The sequence below is a fragment of the Electrona antarctica genome, assembly GCF_951216825.1.
Source record: "Electrona antarctica genome assembly, chromosome: 18".
NCBI classification, from domain to species: Eukaryota; Metazoa; Chordata; class Actinopteri; order Myctophiformes; family Myctophidae; genus Electrona; species Electrona antarctica.
Window position 1 is genome coordinate 2,302,820 of NC_136799.1, and position 13,881 is coordinate 2,316,700.

General features: G+C 52.6%; 2 protein-coding genes across 2 annotated transcripts; both read right to left on the bottom strand.

Moving 5' to 3' along the window:
* Positions 1-7,533: 7,533 nt before the first annotated feature.
* On the bottom strand, positions 7,534-8,856 carry LOC306942668 (choline/ethanolaminephosphotransferase 1-like; the record flags this gene model as incomplete). Its single annotated transcript, XM_079528675.1, has 1 exon — positions 7,534-8,856. One exon carries the CDS (start codon positions 8,854-8,856, stop codon positions 7,534-7,536), a length of 1,323 nt encoding a protein of 440 aa, XP_079384801.1.
* Positions 8,857-9,972: 1,116 nt separating this feature from the next.
* LOC306942669 (BRO1 domain-containing protein BROX-like) lies at positions 9,973-11,388 on the bottom strand (the record flags this gene model as incomplete). Its single annotated transcript, XM_079528676.1, has 1 exon — positions 9,973-11,388. One exon carries the CDS (start codon positions 11,386-11,388, stop codon positions 9,973-9,975), a length of 1,416 nt encoding a protein of 471 aa, XP_079384802.1.
* Between the last annotated feature and the right edge of the window lie 2,493 nt (positions 11,389-13,881).

The following is a 13,881-nucleotide window of genomic DNA, read 5'->3' on the forward strand; positions in this document are numbered from 1 at the left end:
GTGTGTGCGTGTGTGTGAGCGTGCGTGTGTGTGTGTGCGTACAGCATTTGTTCTCAAAGTGTAAATAAAGCATCACGATAATCATTTTAACCTCTTCATGGCCCCTACGATGCACTGCACAATGTTTGACGAAAAGATCTACACCAATAGCTCTAATACCCCTCAAAAGATCTACACCAACAGCTCTAATACCCCTCAAAAGATCTACACCAATAGCTCTAATACCCCTCAAAAGATCTACACCAATAGCTCTAATACCCCTCAAAAGATCTACACCAATAGCTCTAATACCCCTCAAAAGATCTACACCAATAGCTCTAATACCCCTCAAAAGATCTACACCAATAGCTCTAATACCCCTCAAAAGATCTACACCAATAGCTCTAATACCCCTCAAAAGATCTACACCAATAGCTCTAATACCTCAACAGATCTACACCAATAGCTCTAATACCTCAACAGATCTACACCAATAGCTCTAATACCTCAACAGATCTACACCAATAGCTCTAATACCTCAACAGATCTACACCAATAGCTCTAATACCTCAAAAGATCTACACCAATAGCTCTAATACCCCTCAACAGATCTACACCAATAGCTCTAATACCTCAACAGATCTACACCAATAGCTCTAATACCCCTCAACAGATCTACACCAATAGCTCTAATACCCCTCAAAAGTTCTACACCAATAGCTCTAATACCCCTCAAAAGATCTACACCAATAGCTCTAATACCCCTCAAAAGATCTACACCAATAGCTCTAATACCTCAACAGATCTACACCAACAGCTCTAATACCTCAACAGATCTACACCAATAGCTCTAATACCTCAACAGATCTACACCAATAGCTCTAATACCCCTCAAAAGATCTACACCAACAGCTCTAATACCCCTCAAAAGATCTACACCAATAGCTCTAATACCCCTCAAAAGATCTACACCAATAGCTCTAATACCTCAACAGATCTACACCAATAGCTCTAATACCTCAACAGATCTACACCAATAGCTCTAATACCCCTCAAAAGATCTACACCAATAGAGCGTCGCAGTATTTATTTAAATGTCTTTAAATAAATACTTTCTGAAATGTCTATGAGGAAAATGAACAGAGAATCATTTCCTGGTCCATGGTAGGGGGCGGGACTGCAACGTTTTTACGGCTCTGGCACTGATTCTCAACCCGTTCCAATGAATGTCAAACTGGGGTTTTGACATCAGGCTAAACCTACGGACCGCCCATTTAATGGCATTTCTATCTCTGGGACCCCCATTTCTATCTCTGGGACCCCCATTTCTATCTCTGGGACCCCCATTTGTGTTGTAGTGCCCCTCAGACACACAACTCCCCTCTCTCTCTCTCCATCACGTATCTCTTCTACTCTCTCTCTCCCCCTCTTCCTCCCTCCCCCCCTCTCTCTCTCTCTCCCCCTCTTCCTCCCTCCCCACCTCTCTCTCTCTCCCCCTCTTCCTCCCTCCCCCCCTCTCTCTCTCTCCCCCTCTTCCTCCCTCCCCCCTCTCTCTCTCTCTCTCTCTCCATCACTTATCTCTTCTACTCTCTCTCTCTCTCTCCCCCTCTTCCTCCCTCCCCCCTCTCTCTCTCTCTCTCTCTCTCATAACACTAATCATCTGCCTTTGATATTACCTTTCACCTCCTCACCTAATGCTCTCTCTCTCTCGCTCTCTCTCTCTCTCTCTCTCTCTCTCTCTCTCTCCTTACCTTCCTCCACTATTACTATATTCCGCAGCCTTTGTGCCTCGATCGTCTCAGATTCAATCCCCCCTCTCTCTCATCCCCCCCTTTCCCTCTCTCCTCTCCTCTCTCACCCCCTCTCTCATCCTCCCCTCTCCCCTCACCCCCCTCTCTCATCCCCCCCTCTCTCCCTCTCTCCTCTCTCACCCCCCTCTCTCTCATCCCCCCCTCTCCTCTCTCCACCCGTGTGAACTGAGTGGTGTAAGGTCTTATATAGACTGATCAACTGTGGTCTGACGTAATGTCTGACGTAATGAAATCACACCCGTGTGAACTGGGTGACCATAGCAACCATGCTCATTTTTTGGTACGAACAGACAGACAGACACGTAAACTAACAAAGCCAGTTGTAGGAGTGGTTTACACCACTCAAAAATAAATCACACACCCGTGTGAAGTGAGGGGCGCTCTTATCACCGTACATCATCATGACGTAACGTGTCGATTTGCTCGTCCACATATGACGTACATTCTCCATTCATTGTCAATGGGAACTTAATGTTTGTGTTGGACGAAAAGTTCTACACCAATAGCTCTAATACCCCTCAAAAGATCTACACCAATAGCTCTAATACCTCAACAGATCTACACCAACAGCTCTAATACCTCAAAAGATCTACACCAATAGCTCTAATACCTCAACAGATCTACACCAATAGCTCTAATACCTCAACAGATCTACACCAATAGCTCTAATACCTCAACAGATCTACACCAACAGCTCTAATACCTCAACAGATCTACACCAAAGCTCTAATACCCTTCAAAAGATCTACACCAATAGCTCTAATACCTCAAAAGATCTACACCAATAGCTCTAATACCTCAACAGATCTACACCAATAGCTCTAATACCTCAACAGATCTACACCAACAGCTCTAATACCTCAACAGATCTACACCAAAGCTCTAATACCCTTCAAAAGATCTACACCAACAGCTCTAATACCTCAACAGATCTACACCAAAGCTCTAATACCCTTCAAAAGATCTACACCAACAGCTCTAATACCTCAACAGAACTACACCAATAGCTCTAATACCTCAACAGATCTACACCAATAGCTCTAATACCTCAACAGATCTACACCAACAGCTCTAATACCTCAACAGATCTACACCAATAGCTCTAACACCTCAACAGATCTACACCAATAGCTCTAATACCTCAACAGATCTACACCAACAGCTCTAATACCTCAACAGATCTACACCAAAGCTCTAATACCCTTCAAAAGATCTACACCAACAGCTCTAATACCTCAACAGATCTACACCAAAGCTCTAATACCCTTCAAAAGATCTACACCAACAGCTCTAATACCTCAACAGAACTACACCAATAGCTCTAATACCTCAACAGATCTACACCAATAGCTCTAATACCTCAACAGATCTACACCAACAGCTCTAATACCTCAACAGATCTACACCAATAGCTCTAACACCTCAACAGATCTACACCAACAGCTCTAATACCTCAACAGATCTACACCAATAGCTCTAACACCTCAACAGATCTACACCAACAGCTCTAATACCTCAACAGATCTACACCAACAGCTCTAATACCTCAACAGATCTACACCAACAGCTCTAATACCTCAACAGATCTACACCAACAGCTCTAATACCTCAACAGATCTACACCAACAGCTCTAATACCTCAAAAGATCTACACCAACAGCTCTAATACCTCAACAGATCTACACCAACAGCTCTAATACCTCAACAGATCTACACCAACAGCTCTAATACCTCTCAACAGATCTACACCAACAGCTCTAATACCTCAACAGATCTACACCAATAGCTCTAATACCTCAACAGATCTACACCAACAGCTCTAATACCTCAACAGATCTACACCAATAGCTCTAATACCTCAACAGATCTACACCAATAGCTCTAATACCTCAACAGATCTACACCAACAGCTCTAATACCTCAACAGATCTACACCAATAGCTCTAATACCTCAACAGATCTACACCAACAGCTCTAATACCTCAACAGATCTACACCAACAGCTCTAATACCTCAACAGATCTACACCAACAGCTCTAATACCTCAACAGATCTACACCAACAGCTCTAACACCTCTCAACAGATCTACACCAACAGCTCTAATACCTCTCAACAGATCTACACCAACAGCTCTAACACCTCAACAGATCTACACCAACAGCTCTAATACCTCAACAGATCTACACCAACAGCTCTAATACCTCTCAACAGATCTACACCAACAGCTCTAACACCTCAACAGATCTACACCAACAGCTCTAATACCTCAACAGATCTACACCAACAGCTCTAACACCTCTCAACAGATCTACACTCTAAATAGTGAGTGGAAGTGGAACACATGTTTCTTCCATTGTCAGTCAGCCTGTCACACCATGTGCGTGAATCTCCAGATCCCGACTCTCAACTTTTCTCTATAATTTGCCATTGCTCTGGCAAGTCCTGCACAGAAAACAATAGCAGAGTCAGACCTATAGAAGTGTCGCGTTGCGGACCAGTTGTGAGCTTTTTCTATTTCTGGGGTATATAATACATGTTATGTTATAATGTAGGCTAATAAAGGTCCACACGCACACATGGTCAGCATGCATGCACAGTGACAACGGAATGCAGTCAAGGGTGCCACGCCCCTTATTACCTAAACAGGAGAGAGTTGTCATATAGGCCTATATGCGTACGCCGCGCTTTACCACTGGACATGGACCCACTGTATACTTTCTTCTCACCAACCACGCTATTTGATGCGATTGTATTTACACCTTTCTCTCTCACCAACCACGCTATTTGATGCGATTGTATTTACACCTCTCTCTCTCTCTCTCTCTCTACGTTTTAAAGTTGGCCAGTGAGGGACCCCTGGCCTTGAGTCACGGCCCCCGAGGCCAGTGGTTCCCTTAGGGACCCCTGGCCTTGAGTCACAGCCACCGAGGCCAGTGGTTCCCTGAGGGACCCCTGGCCTTGAGTCACGGCCCCCGAGGCCAGTGGTTCCCTGAGGGACCCCTGGCCTTGAGTCACGGCCCCCGAGGCCAGTGGTTCCCTGAGGGACCCCTGGCCTTGAGTCACGGCCACCGAGGCCAGTGGTTCCCTGAGGGACCCCTGGCCTTGAGTCACGGCCACCGAGGCCAGTGGTTCCCTGAGGGACCCCTGGCCTTGAGTCACGGCCCCCGAGGCCAGTGGTTCCCTGAGGGACCCCTGGCCTTGAGTCACGGCCCCCGAAGCCAGTGGTTCCCTGAGGGACCCCTGGCCTTGAGTCACGGCCACCGAGGCCAGGGGTTCCCTGAGGGACCCCTGGCCTTGAGTCACGGCCCCCGAGGCCAGTGGTTCCCTGAGGGACCCCTGGCCTTGAGTCACGGCCCCCGAGGCCAGTGGTTCCCTGAGGGACCCCTGGCCTTGAGTCACGGCCCCCGAGGCCAGTGGTTCCCTGAGGGACCCCTGGCCTTGAGTCACGGCCCCCGAAGCCAGTGGTTCCCTGAGGGACCCCTGGCCTTGAGTCACGGCCCCCGAGGCCAGTGGTTCCCTGAGGGACCCCTGGCCTTGAGTCACGGCCACCGAGGCCAGTGGTTCCCTGAGGGACCCCTGGCCTTGAGTCACGGCCCCCGAGGCCAGTGGTTCCCTGAGGGACCCCTGGCCTTGAGTCACGGCCCCCGAGGCCAGTGGTTCCCTGAGGGACCCCTGGCCTTGAGTCACGGCCACCGAGGCCAGTGGTTCCCTGAGGGACCCCTGGCCTTGAGTCACGGCCACCGAGGCCAGTGGTTCCCTGAGAGACCCCTGGCCTTGAGTCACGGCCCCCGAAGCCAGTGGTTCCCTGAGGGACCCCTGGCCTTGAGTCACAGCCACCGAGGCCAGTGGTTCCCTGAGGGACCCCTGTCCTTGAGTCACGGGCCCCCGAGGCCAGTGGTTCCCTGAGGGACCCCTGGCCTTGAGTCACGGTCCCCGAGGCCAGTGGTTCCCTGAGGGACCCCTGGCCTTGAGTCACGGCCCCCGAGGCCAGTGGATCCTGAGGGACCCCTGGCCTTGAGTCACGGCCACCGAGGCCAGTGGTTCCCTGAGGGACCCCTGGCCTTGAGTCACGAGCCCCCGAGGCCAGTGGTTCCCCAACTTTTAGCCCGGGACCCAAAACAGAAATTAGACATTTTCCAGGGACCTAAACTAGAGTGAAAATGGCCGATCCCCGAGATCACAACGTGTCGCTTTGTGAGATTGTAGATCGGCAATTTTCACTTTTCTTTTCTTCGAATTTATGGGATTTGTTATATTTTTCTTTTATGAAGTTACTGAGAAAAAAATCTTTGAATTTTGGTTCAATTCTTGAAAAGTTGCGTTTTTTAGGGGTATTTTTTTTTATTTTTTATGAAAATGTTTTGAAATAGTAATAAATAAATACAAAATGTATAGTAAACAAAAAAATAATAATAAAGGCCCCCAAAAACCCGGTGTTTGGGAACCAGTGCCCTGTAGGTGCCACGACGGAACCCACTTTGAGAAACCCAGCTGCTCTATAGCCTCGATCACAGCCTTACTCATCTGAGGTAGCCTCGATCACAGCCTTACTCATCTGAGGTAGCCTCGATCACAGCCTTACTCATCTGAGGTAGCCTCGATCACAGCCTTACTCATCTGAGGTAGCCTCGATCACAGCCTTACTCATCTGAGGTAGCCTCGATCACAGCCTTACTCATCTGAGGTAGCCTCGATCACAGCCTTACTCATCTGAGGTAGCCTCGATCACAGCCTTACTCATCTGAGGTAGCCTCGATCACAGCCTTACTCATCTGAGGTAGCCTCGATCACAGCCTTACTCATCTGAGGTAGCCTCGATCACAGCCTTACTCATCTGAGGTAGCCTCGATCACAGCCTTACTCATCTGAGGTAGCCTCACTCACAGCCTTACTCATCTGAGGTAGCCTCGATCACAGCCTTACTCATCTGAGGTAGCCTCGATCACAGCCTTACTCATCTGAGGTAGCCTCGATCACAGCCTTACTCATCTGAGGTAGCCTCGATCACAGCCTTACTCATCTGAGGTAGCCTCGATCACAGCCTTACTCATCTGAGGTAGCCTCACTCACAGCCTTACTCATCTGAGGTAGCCTCACTCACAGCCTTACTCATCTGAGGTAGCCTCGCTCACAGCCTTACTCATCTGAGGTAGCCTCACTCACAGCCTTACTCATCTGAGGTAGCCTCGCTCACAGCCTTACTCATCTGAGGTAGCCTCACTCACAGACTTACTCATCTACGAAGAGTAAAGCCTGGTCACAACTCAAGGCAGAGAGAAAAGCCTGGTCACAACCCAAGGCAGAGAAAAGCCTGGTCACAACCCAAGGCAGAGAAAAGCCTGGTCACAACCTAAGGCAGAGAGAAAAGCCGGGTCACAACCTAAGACAGAGAGAAAAGCCTGGTCACAACCTAAGACAGAGAGTAAAGCCTGGTCACAACCTAAGGCAGAGAGAAAAGCCTGGTCACAACCTAAGACAGAGAGAAAAGCCTGGTCATAACCTAAGGCAGAGATAGCCGGAAGTGTCTGGCCGCAACATCCGTCAGATGTATTTCCCCCGGATACGATATTCTTTTTCGACCAATCACAACACTTGTTTCATTCAACGGAGAATGTAAACAGATTTGTAAAGCATCGACGTAATTTCCTTGAGCTGTGTACTTCCGCCAAAATCCTACTACTTCCGCCAAATTCCAGCGTTGTACTTCTACAGCGTAGGTCTTGCCCGTGCAGCGTGGCTGCTCTACGGCCGTCCGGACCTCGAGCGAAACCTGGTGGCCGGGATGGGGTCCCCGCGTTGGTTCCTGTTGCCGAACTTAGAGGAGGAGGAGCTTGTGGCGTATTCAGAGCTGCTATTGGACGACGGAGCGAATGCCGCTCCGGCGGGACTGGCGAGGCCGCCGATGGCGTTGGGTTTCAGCTTGAAGACGGAGATGTCCAGGTGAGCGGCGATCTGGTTGCAGATGCTCACGCTGTAGCGCAGCAGGTCCAGCGCCGAGAGCAGCAGCGCCACCCACAGCAGGATGTGCTCGTCCAGGACGCTGTTGAAGTACTGGTTGAGGACGAGCAGGCCGGGCCCCAGGAAGGCCCAGTCGGCCAGCTGCATCTCGCTCTTGGTGATGTGCGCCACCATCAGCTTGCTGGTGACCTTGGCCGACACGAAGCCGAACGCCAGCACGTAGAGGCAGGGGTGGCGCTCGAACAGGCGCGCCGGCGACTTCTTGTGGATGGCGGTGGCGAGCGCCAGCACCATGCCGATGTGGAACAGCGGGCCCAGCACGCTGCTGCCGGCGATGGTGGAGCGGTTCTTGCCCACGCCGCCGGCGAAGATCACCCGCAGGTAGCCGGAGGCCGAGAAGAGGGCGCCGGCCACCGTGAAGAGCAGTGGCGCCATCTTGGCCGGCAGCGCGTCTTGGCCGGCGGGCAGCAGCAGGCCGGCGACGGGGGACGGCAGCGGCAGCACGCTCTGCCAGAGCGTCGGGCCGCCGAAGGCGGCCGCCAGGTGCACGCCGATGATGAACATCTGCACCTCGGTGACGTCGACGGCGCCGCAGCGCAGCGTGCCCAGCACGTACGTCTGCCAGTGCGCCAGGTAGAACATGGCCATGGCGGCGAAGCAGCAGAAGAACATGGCGTCCGGGTGCGTGCCCAGCTGCGCCGACACGCACGTGCCCAGCACCACGAACACGGTGGAGAGCGCGTCGCAGCCGTGGTCGAACAGCTCGCCGAGCGCCGTGGAGGAGGCCGTGCGGCGCGCCTGCTTGCCGTCGATGGCGTCCAGCGACTGGTAGAGGAAGAGGCCCGCGGCGCACGTCAGGTACACCCAGAGGGGCGCCCGCTCCGTGGCCGTCGGGCAGTGCCACACCAGCAGCAGCGTGGTCAGCACGTTCACCGCCAGGCCCAGCACCGTGATGAGGTTGGGCGCCACCCAGGGCGGAAGGCGCTGCAGCAGCCACTCCCAGAAGTGCTGCATGACGGGCTCCAGCAGGCTGCTGCCCGCACTGTTGTACTTGTGCTCATCCAGGCGCTTCAGCTGCTCCTGGGAGAGCGGGTGGGACGGCGGCATCATCTTCGTCTTCTTGTTGGACGACCGCCCCAGGGTGTTGTTGGTGGGTCAGAGGAGCTTCTGGACAGGACTGCAACGTTGTTCTTCTTGACCAGAACGGGACCACGGTTCACGGTCTTCTTCTGGACTGCACGGGGTCCTTCCCCGGCTAGGTTTGGAGCTCGAGACACCTGGTAATCCTCCCTCTATCTGTGGGGGATGGGAGAAGGAGGGGAGGGGGTGGTCCCGTGTACAATTACACAAAGGTGTGGCCGTGAAGGACAGCGGTGGCGAGGACGATGTGGACAAGCTTCCCTTTGGCAACCTATTATAAACCCCGATCGGAATCGATCGATGTTACGTCTCCCAGAGTTTGAATTCGTCTACAGACCAAGGAAGCCGATACACAACTGAGCTCGGTCGGCCCCAAGCGCGTACTTGATTGGAGCCGGTCATGACGACATATCGATGACACCAGCGAGGAACGGCCATATATGGTTATGGCTGGTCTGTGGGTATAGGGGGTTCCGAGACGACATATCGATGACACCAGGGAGGAACGGCCATATATGGTTATGGGTGGTCTGTGGGTATAGGGGTTACGATTTGAGGAAAATATATCCTTGTTCATTGGTCCACAGTGAACCACTAGAGTCAGGGGCGGCAGTGGCTCAGGACGTAAAGCGTCAGTCTCGGAATCCGAAGGTTCCGTGGCTCAATTCCCGGACTCTGAACCGCTAACTGCTCCCGCGGTGAGCAGCTTGGAGCCTTGCGTGGGTGAGTGTGAAGTGCATTGTAGTTCACATTTATGTAAATGTATTTAGGAGCGCTTTTTATAAAGCACTTTTGTCCAAAGCGCTTTTATATGCAGTGAGTGTGATAATCCTCCCTACTATAGAGTGTGCTGACCATATAAGGAGTTCCTCCCAGTCCCCAGTTAATCCCTGGGGTAAAAAAAGGTGGCCCAGCCGTCATCCAATCAGGATAGAGAGGGGCCTTCCGCCAATCATGATCGAGCGGGGGCGGGCATTGGTGTGCGTGCTGTTGGCCTGTTGCGTGTCCGTCCCCCCACTGTAGTGCGTGCATGTGCACATCTTGTTACAAAATCACCCAAATCACTGAATGCTCCTTTGAGATTCAGGAGACGACGCAGCCCGTGTCTTTCTGAGGCTTCAGGTCTGGCTCCTTCACAGGCCTCACCTCTTCCTCCTCCTTGCCCTTCGCGTCGGACGACGGGGGCCTGGCCCTCCTGCCGAGGCGGAAGGCGGCGTAGACCTCCGGCGTGGCCCAGAGCTCGCTCGGCGGCGGCATCTGGAAGGCGACGGGCTCCGCGAGGCCGTAGCTGGCCTTGAGCTGCAGCCGCGGCTCCTCCGTGGGCACCTTGTGGAAGTAGATGAAGTCGTTCTCTCGCTGGCTCTTGGCCAGCGCGCTCTCGATGAGCTGGCCCAGCTTGAGGAAGAACAGCTGCTCTGAGGGCTTGCAAGCCGTGGTGGTGATGCCGGCGCCGTCGCGGCCAGTCGGGCCGCGGGTATGCCGGTAGTCGCGGCACAGGGCCTGGGCGCGGGCGTAGCACTTCTCCGCCGTGCGGAGGCACCGGATGGACTGGCCGCAGCGGTCGGCGGCCAGCAGTGTCTGCCCGTGGTAGCAGTGGGCGTAGGCCGCGTAGAAGCTCTGCTTCAGCTGCAGGTACTTCCTCCACTTATTGGCGGAAGTGGAGGAGGCGCCACCGCCGCTGACATCCAGCGCGCTCAGCGCAGCGTCGGCCCTCCGGTACAGCTCGGCCGTGTGCAGCGCCAGCGCGGCGACCAGCGCCGCCTCGTGGCCCAGCACCTCGGCCCGGGCAATGGTCACCTCCTGCGCCTCGGCGCAGCACTGCGTGGCGTAGGCGTCGAGCACGCGCGGCTCCAGGTCTCGGCCCTTATTGTTGTTCTCCTCGCCCCCCACCGCCGACGGCGTCGTCCGGGCCGGGGCGGACGACGAGGACGAGGCCAGGCGGGCCGCCTGCACGTCGGCCAGGTGCGCGAAGATGCCCGCGGCCACCCGCAGGCTGCGGTGGACGTCGGCGGCCTCGGCCTCCGTCACGTCCTCCTTGGCGGCCGTGCGCGCGGCGTGCTTGGTGTGCCACAGCGCCACGTTGAAGGCCATGGAGGCCAACTCGAACACGGCGTCCCTCCGAACCACGACCGCGCCCGTCCACAGCAACGTGTCCGTCCACTTGAACTTCTGAGCGAACCTCATCTCGTCGCGTGGTGTCGTCGCCGGGGTTCCATCGTTGGGCGCAGCGGAGGAGGAGGTGGCGCCGGAACGGTCGTCGTCAACGACGACGACGATGAGGCCCTGCAGGAGGGAGAAGTAGGCGTCGGCCGCGCTCCTCATGGCGTCCGGGGGGACGCCGTCCACGTCGGCGAACATCTCCAGGAGCCGGGCCCGGGACGTCCTCAGCTCGCTGCACAGCCTGCTGGCGGCCTGGCCGGAGGAGGCGTGGCCTCCGCAGAGGTTGAAGGACACCTTGGCGGTGGCCTTCAGCGGGTTCCTGTGGAACCAGTGTGTCATCCTGTCCCGTTTGTCAGAGTTTTATTGTTGGGTGTGGGGGGGGTAATGGTTATGGGGCGGGACGAAGACTCGCCAAAAAAGCGTCTTACGACAGAAACTATTAACTATTATTAACGGCTCACTTCAGCCTCGCGCTCAACTCCAGGGAGTTCAGGAATGTACCGGGTGCAGATTCAGATGATAACGTGGAAAGAAATATAATATGCAAGTGTTGTTTAATAAACAAACAGCCCTTTGGAAGGTCCGGTGGTCCGGTGGTCCTGGTCCGGTTTGGAAGGTCCGGTGGACACAACAAACCCACTGGTTCGACTTAAGTGCTTCACACTGTGAAAGGAAGCTGGTCTGACGTTGGCACTATAGTGTTCATTAAAATCCGGGTTAGACGCGCCATCCGGGTTAGACGCGTTTGCTGGATCATGTGACGAGCGAGTCCGGGTGGTTATGGTTATTGGCGCTGGTGCCGAAACACATTAGAGCCTGGGCCCAGTCTGACATCATGACTCCATATATGGTCATCACAGCTGACGACATGTGGAACTCCATATTTGGATGAATGAACATGACATGTTTGAGGGAGCGCTAACCTTAGACTATGAATATAATAGAGAAGTCACCGGGAGGAAACCCTGGGGGAGAAAAAGACATAGTGGCCGAATTTGGTATTGCAGCTGGAGCCAGCATTATGCATTGCGCACGTTATGGGCCGATAACACGCTATGTTTCACACGTGAACGCCATGTTTCATACGTGAACGCTATGATAGTTAAGTACATTGCTGTTTATGCATGGTGCTACTGTATTGTCACATGTGTGTCAAATAGACAAAACGTTATAAATGTACAGAAACATGGTGTTGCGGGACTCCGGGTCTGCAGCAGTGTGGAAATCAATTATCAACCAGAAACCACCGTCTGCTGTTGTCCAAACAAAACCCTGGGCATTAAGCATACAAAATAAATTATGCTCAAATCATCAAGCGTGGCGAAAAAAATAAATAAAAAATTAACCCGCCAAGGAAAACAACAGATGGTTGGTTAGCCACGCTAACCTGGTTCAGCGTAACAGCACTTAGTAATGACTACACAGATACACTCACACCATGTATTGTCCTTCTAACGTTATAATACTACACAGATACACTCACACCATGTATTGTCTTTCTAACGTCAGTGGCGTGCACAGATAGACACTAGGGGGTGCTAGAGCACCCCCTGCCCTTTTGGCAATGTGCCCTTTTGAAAAAAAAAGAAGAAAAAAACGTTGTTTTTTCTTTTTCTTTTTTTTTATTTAAAAAAAATAGCAGACCTACAAGCTCGTAGCGCGCCACTCGGTGGCGCGCTATGAGCTTGTAGATCTGCTATTTTTCAATAGCTAAAGCATAACATAATGCTAACACCAAAAGGGGTTCCCGCACAAAATAGATTAAGGCAACCGGCCGGTTCCACACGCTGCACAAGGTGCCCTTTTTTAACTTGAGCACCTGCCCCTCTAAATGTCTGTGCACGCCACTGTCTAACGTTATGATTATAAAGGCACAGCCCTCAATATAGGTTTTTGGACAATACGCTGTAGGACGGCATCACAGTGCCAGCTAAATTATAGTTTGGAATGCCTGTGTCCCTATAGCGATGACATCAGGGAACGACAGTTCTGCTTTGAGGCAGGACTCCAGAGAAGAATGGAAGATATAACCTCATTGTCAGCTCTGTAGCAGTGTAGTAATTACGATATTAATTGGGGTCTCAGAGATGGAAATGCCATTAAATGGTGGTACGTAGACTAATGCAGGTCGAACTGGGGGTCCTTGAAATTAAACGGGTTGAGAATCACTGCTAGAGCTGTAACAATCATCTCTTATAGGGGTCCCTGCAGGCATATCTCTTCAGGTGGGGGTCCGCGGGCTGATTAGTGTCAATTTGGGGGTCCTTGACATGAAACAGTTTGCGAACCACTGCTAAATAATAAAAAGGAATGACACGCGTAGCATTAACTGCCCGCCATGGTGAAACAATCGCTCTCTGTTGTGCCTCTGTCCCCCCTTTTGTCACAGAGTGTTGCTGCCCCCTGTCTGCCGAATCAAGAACAGTAGGCCCTGTTATCTGTGTTAAAACCCATTTTGACCTGAGATCAGATTCTAAAAATGTCTATTTGAAAATGACAGTTTTCTGAAAAAGCTATGTTTCTATATGTCGTTCTTCGATTTTTCAAAAATAGCAGACCTACAAGCTCATAGCGCGCCACTGAGTGGGTACGGGTCACAGGGACATCCCGGGTCCGATGGGTGTTACACATGCACCGGGGCGGCGGCGGTGGCTCAGGCGTAGTGTGGGCTGGATGAGAACCGCAGGGTTGCCAGTTCGAACCCGGGCTCCCCCAGAGTTAGTGTCCTTGAGCAAGAACCCCGTATTGCTCCCGATGTGCAGCAGGTTGGTGCCTTGCATGGTTTCCTCCGGCATCGGTGTGTGTGTGTGTGTGTGTGTGTGTGTGTGTGTG